At 51.7% G+C, this 6,466-nt stretch overlaps 1 protein-coding gene across 1 annotated transcript in view; it reads left to right on the top strand.

Annotated features, from left to right (window-relative positions):
• The first annotated feature begins 1,117 nt into the window (after window positions 1-1,117).
• Window positions 1,118-6,466, top strand: part of GPC3 (glypican 3) — a 143,758-nt gene continuing 138,409 nt past the window's right edge. The window contains exon 1 of the mRNA XM_027899375.1: window positions 1,118-1,314. Coding sequence (XP_027755176.1) covers window positions 1,155-1,314 — 160 coding nt within the window. The 5' untranslated portion in view covers window positions 1,118-1,154. The remainder of the gene's footprint in view (window positions 1,315-6,466) is intronic.

The raw sequence follows: 6,466 nt of genomic DNA, 5'->3' as shown, positions 1-6,466 counted from the left end.
GTTTTTCTGTGCATTGTGCAGGCTGGGGGTGAGCAGGGTGGAGACTGCCTGGGCAAACACTGTTTTGGCAGTTTTTCGTATGTGGCCCTTGCTGTTTTAAATAAATCCTTCCCTCGCCCCACCTGCTTGCTTCCCACTTTGTACAGCTGCTTGCTGAGTGATGAGCAGCGTGGGCCCCTTCCAGCTGAGCAAGACGTGCTGGTATTTAAGGTCTTTTTCTGGTGGGATGGAGTTGGCACGTCTTGGTTCTGGTTGGTGCAGTAGTGAGGGCCCCTGTGTCCTTGCTGCCAGGACTGTGGGACCCTGGGGGAACTCTAGCTCAGTGAGCGAGCCATTTCCAACAGCTCCATCTGGAAATTGGTGCAGAAATGGTTTTGCTGGAAAAATACAACCCGCTCATGTGCAGCTGCCTGTTTCCAGTGTGATTTGTCCAGTGCTCACCCAGCTGCACCCCAGACCCGTGGCACCCCTGGACCCCTCAGAGACTGGGTTATCCAGGCTTCAGTGCTGCCCCAAGGGTCCTGCACTCAGCACCACTCTGCTGTCACGGTGGAGTTTCCAGGTGAATCCTGCTCCGTCCCTTCACCTTAAGTGAAGGTGTGGCGTGCAGAACTTCGCTTTCCCTTGCAGCTCAAACTGCGGGTGGCGAGGGTTTAAGAGACGCTCCCTTCGCTCACGGAGCAGCACCACGCACCCCACGTCCCGCACCAGGTGGGGGCTGCACCGCGCGGGCAGCGAGCGAGGAAGCAGCGGCGCAGCGCTCGCAGGGTGTGAGCCCGCGGGGCTGCGCACCCACCGGCGGGAGTACGGGCACGGGGACCGGGAATGGGGATCGGGATTGCCGCTGCCCGCACAGGTGCGGCTCGGGACAGGTGCGGCGCGCCCTGGGGGCGGGGCCGCCCCGTGGGGGCCAATCAGCGCCGGGGCGGTGCCGCGCGCGGGGCGAGTTTGGCGGGAGAAGGGGGGGCAGGCACCAATCAGGTTCGGGGCGGGGGCCGATCGGGGCGCGGTGGGCGGGGCCGAGCGGCGCTCGCGGAGCCGGGACAGGAGTCCCGGGAGCGCTTCGTGAGGTGCGGGGTGAGGTCCAGCTGCTCCCGCCGCGCCGGGAATGCCCGCTGGCAGCGCCTAGAGGAGCGCCCCGGTGGCCCGGGAGGATGTCGGGGAGCGGCGGAGCGCTGCTGCTGCTGGCGGCGGCGCTGCTCGCTGCCCCAGGGGCCGCGCAGCCGACGGGGGAAGCCGCCTGCCGCCCGGTCCGCACCGCCTTCCAGATGCTGCAGCCCGGAGCCAAGTGGGTGCCCGAGAGCCCCGTGCCAGGTGAGACCGCCCTGCCCCGTGGCGTCCGGCTGGCCGGCCGGCATTCCCCCGCCGGGGCTCGCCGGTGCCAGGGGCCGCTCGAGTGCGGGGCGAAGCGGCTGCAGCCGCCCCGAGCCGGGGCCGCGGGAGAGGGTCTCTGCGCGGCTGCGGGACGCTGCGGAACCGGGTGCGGGCTGCCCGCTATCCCGCCGCCCGCTGGGAGTTGCTCGGTACCGGCGGCCGCCGGGCTCCGCGCCTCGGACGCGGGGATAACACGGAGACTCCAGTTACATGTGGAATGGGAACCCCCTGAATGAGCAGGTCTTTATTGCGCTCGGTTTGCTCAGGGGGGTCTTTCACTGAGGCAGGCTCGGGCTGTCGGGCAGAGCTGCAGCGCTGCCGGCGGAACCAGCCGCCCCTTGTTGCCGTCCTCGCTGCTGTCGGGGGTCCGGTGCGATTTCCCCGCCGGTGAGCGGAGGGTCCACGCACCCGTCATGTCTCCGCAGGTCCTGGGTCTGCCAGAGCTGCTTTCCACAGTGTTTCCCGGTGTGCCGGGGTCCGAGGGCAATCCCGCTCTGTAAAGCCATTCCAAGAGCATCCAAACCCTCATCCCCCCCGCCTGAGCCCGGGGGCTGCTGCAGTTCCAGAGCACGGGGCTGGAAGGAGGCAGCGCGGCGTTCCCCGAGCTGTGCGGGTGCTGTGTGGGGTGCGAGGGCGCAGTGAGAGGCTGTGATGGATCTGGGCGAGGTGTTACTCTGCTCTGCAGTTCCCATTACAGGTGGCTGCCTGGGTGGTACCGCACCGAACCTCCCCACCAACGCCCTGCAAGGCTGCTTTTGGTATATTTGCCTCATACCTATTTTAAAATGCAAGTGAAACACTCGAATTCCCTGCCTTTTAAAGGTTTCTGTTGCAGCTTTTTGGGAGCTAGGGAGCGTCGGCTGCTCCAGGTGGGTGGCTGTGTGCTGGGAGTGTGTGTACACAAACCGATCAGTTTTGATGGCTGCGTTATGGAGCTGCCTGGAGAGCTCGGGTGCTCCTGCGTTGGGTTCAATACACAGCGGAGAACGCCTGCCCTGAAAACCTTATGATCAAAGTATGAGAAGGAAAAGATAACAGGCAAGCGTGACAGGCAGGGGAGGTCCAATGAGATCATCGCCAGCAGTAGCTGCTTTTAATAACGATGTGTTGAGTTACGTTTTTTGCATTTGTTGTCGCACAGATCAGAAACACAAGAGTTGCTTCAGCAGTGAACTGCTGCAGCGCAGGAGAGGAAAGGGGGGGAAGCGGGATGCCCAGGGCTGGGACTGCAAGGTCTTGTGGCTGCTGGTACAAATCCCAAGTCCTTTGGTCTGTAGGACTGTAGCAATGCCTCAGCTTACCAACAGCTGTGAGAGCTAGAAGGAGAGTTTAGGTGTAAGTCCTGGTGAGAGTGTACCTTCCCTATCCCTTCCTTTCCTTACTTGCCCTTCCCATATAATTTTTCACACTTACTGCACCCTTCAGACCAGCTGCAGGAGCAGCTTATTTTCTGTCTCCATCCTGCAGGACCTTGGCCTCCTGGTCAGTAAGGAGGTGGCACTGGAAACACTTTTCAAGTTAAATGTTTGCATGGAGAGTTGCAGGGGACGGAAAGAGCTGCTGCTATCACCATTGAAATTACAAATTCTTTTGTTTGTTTGTAATCACAGAAGCAAGGGAAGATACTTCTTTTAAAGTCAGTGAAATCCTTCCTTTGATTCCTAGGTAACTTTGTTGGAGTATGTTTTTACACACTCCAGGGAGGTGGGCAGGTTCCTGTAGGGTGACTCCCATCAGAGGCTGTGCTGTGAATGTTGAGGGGCTGCTGAGGCTGCTGTGCTGCAGTGTGTTTGGTCCTGCCCCAGAAACTGGTAGTATCCTCGATCCTGGCCTGGCTGTGATTGCAGTGGGTGTTTTTGCTCTGGTATCTTCCCTTGCTGGCAGGGTTCAGGTTGCTGGAGTTCCTAAGTTGTGCTCTTTCTCCCCTGGGAGGACCAGCTGCATCCGTGATAATCAGGAGGAGTGAGGAGCCCTTTGCCACTCTACGGAGCCTGTGGGTAGTTGGATCAATATCTCATAGCAGGGCTGGTGTTTCAAGTGAATGCTTCCAGCTTGTTATGATGATAAAGTTCCCACATATCAAATAGAAAGTGGATTTTACATTTGCCTAAGTACATAAACTTGATCATAATTAAAGCAACGACTGCTTGCTTATACCTTGGATCTGGCCCATCTTGCATGACTCTGTGTAGTAATTACACTTCAGAGCACTTGCCTCTCCTAGTAGCAGCTGCATAAATCTCCGTAATAGGGGAGCATCACTCAAGGACTATTTTCCAGGCATCTGTTTATTGCTTTTCTTCCTTTCATACATCTGTCAATTAAAACAAAATTTTGGAGTTTCCAGCCACAAATCACCATGGACTCAATTCTGAGAACCTTTGCCTATGGATCATACCTCCCTGAAGAAACTGAGGGTTAAACAATTTATGTAAAATATGGGTTTTTTTGTGTGTGACATGAACAGAAAACAATGCTTGCTGGAAGCCCCCATTTTGCATTATGAGCAGTTGTGGCTGAAGGAGTAAGTAGAGGAAACACTGCTGAGTTGCAACATGCAGGAGAAATGTCCCATGACTCCATTTTACTGAATCAGCGGTGCATGGGCTGGGGGGACATTGGCACAGCACTCTCTGTAGGAGAGCTCTGAAGGAGCCAGAGACCACACTTCTAATTAAAAAACAACAACAACAAAAAAGGTCAATTCTCATAAATATGAGGGAAGTGTCGTGCTGTTTCATGAGCAGTATTGATGTTCTGGGAATAATTCTAGCTGAGGGCATGCATCAGGCAGTGAGAAACTTGGTCTCCTCTGGTCCTACAGCCTGGGGACCAGGTTTCTGAGCTCTGGAGCAGCTCTGGAATACTTGGAGGTGGGCAGTAGCATGACCTAACTACTGTCAGCTGCATCTCAGTGTTTGGAGGGGTGGGAGGATGTAATTCGTGGCAACAGCTTGACTGGAGCTGGATCAGAGGTCTTATGCTGGAGAAGAGTGAAGGCAGGGTGATGGGAGAGTGCTTTTCTTAGGTTTTTCTGAAGGTGAGACTTAATGCCAGCTCCTGAGTCAGCCTGTGGTTCTACCCTGTGGTAGCTTCACATCCAGACTAAATTCTTTCTTTCATATGTTGCCCTTGTTTGGTTTTCTTCCTGCATTTGTTCTTTTCGCTGCATAATTTCTCAAATATAAACAGTAGCTTGAATTTCCATTTCTCCTGGTCTGTTTTTCTCTCCTCTTTGCCATTCAGGTTTCTTTGTGTTGATGGTGATGCCCTAGGTAATTGTGCCGGTGCATGTAGGTAGAAGGGATGGATGTCTACCCTGGGATGAAGGAAAGCTGAGGAATATTTATCTTGACAGAAATATCTGCTGGAGGCTCTGTTTTCCTTCTCCCATGGCAAAATGCAATTTCCACCTTTTTGTTCATTTTCTTTGATGGAAGCAAATATGGATTCACCCTAAGAAAGTAGGAGATAAACCTTTTGCTTTTGGAGTTGAGGTGCAAAGCTTTACAACTGGCTGGCTGAGTGTGTCAAGCTTTCTTCTCTCTTTTATTTCTGGCAGCTGGTGTGTTCCAATGCACAGTTTAAAAATTAAAAATCCCAACTCTTCCCACTGGTCTCAATGCGCCTTTGCTTGTGAGCTGGTTCCTTTTGTACTCCTGCTCTTTTATTCTGTTTTTCCTGAGTGGGACTAATGATGCTCCTCCCTGTGCAGCCTTTCCATTTAGCTTAGCACAGTGGTTTAAGAGCTTAGTTTACTAGATAATTGAGTTTTCTGTTCTTAATTATTTCAGGCCTGCAAGTTGCTCTCTTGATAGTTAAGAGAGCAAGAGCAGAACCCTAAAATTTAGTAACCTCCCCAGGCAGTGGTTTTATAGTGAGATCATTAATTTTATTTTTTTTTCCCAGGGGTTAACTTTAACAACATCCTGAACAGTGTTCTTCCCAGTCTCTGGAATCGCTGTAGGATGTGGGCATGTGATTGTAACAAGTATGTATGGTGACTGGGTGCCCACAAATTAACTCCCTGCTTTTGATGATAGTATTGTTAATACATCTGTACATTTGTTAGGAGGAAACTTTTACTCTGTAAACCCTATTTTTCTGTAACTTCTTTTAAAAGATGCGGTTTTATAGAGTATTAGATTTGCATGAGAATCATCTGGCCAACACTGCAAGACCTAGGGAGGAATCGAGAGTCAGATGGCCTTGTGAAACACAGAATGGAACAGAAAATAAAGGATAATTAAGAAGTAATAAATACCCATGTAGTACCCATACTGTTCCAACTTTAATCACCTATTGAATGAGGTTGGTTTATAATTTATATCTCTTTAATTAGGTTTTAAAAGATCAGCACTTAACCTGGGTTCTTAACAGTTGCATTTCCTTTCCCCCCCAAATGCTGAGCATTAAAAGTCACTGACAGATGCACAACATAATTTAAAAGAAGGTTTTTAATAAAAAGTATTGAAATAGCTGGGGAAAAATCCACTATATTTAAATGTTGAATCACTGCTTTTATCTATTTAAAGCACGATGCTGACTGTAAAACAATTGGAGGAGGAAAACTGACCCAAACCAGCATCTTTCTTGTGGGTGATATTAACAAACCATTGAGCTAAGAGGGTGGGAGGAGGCCCTCTGACATTTCCAGACTGCAGAAGGCGAAGGTGCTGCTGCACGGGGTAGCAGAACCCATCCCTCATGGGGAGGAGGCTGCAGGAATGTAATGTTGAGCAGGGATGGGTTCTTATTTTGGCAATGCCTGGGGTAAATTCGGGGGGAATGTTAATCTGATTTAAGCTGCCATTGGATCTGGGTGGGAAGGCTTATGTGCCCAGTGGAAAGCATGACTTGTCTGCCTGTGTCTGATGAACAGGGTTGAAGCTATCCTGGAATGCTTAAAATCAAAGGAAAATCCTTCAGCCTCGTGAAGGAGTTCACAACTGCCCATAGATGTTCTCAGGGATTTTTTTCTTTGACATTTAATCCACTGAAATTATTTTCACTTCTGCTGTACTAACCACCTATCTGCGGGGATAATTGTACATCAAAATCAAATGTAATGCTTTAAATTCACTGCTGCCCA

Source organism: Empidonax traillii, unplaced genomic scaffold (genome assembly GCF_003031625.1).
Source record: "Empidonax traillii isolate 1590-97213 ecotype Southwest subspecies unplaced genomic scaffold, ASM303162v1 scaffold20:size5563877, whole genome shotgun sequence".
Classification (NCBI taxonomy): Eukaryota; Metazoa; Chordata; class Aves; order Passeriformes; family Tyrannidae; genus Empidonax; species Empidonax traillii.
This window is presented reverse-complemented; position numbering and strand designations above follow the sequence as displayed.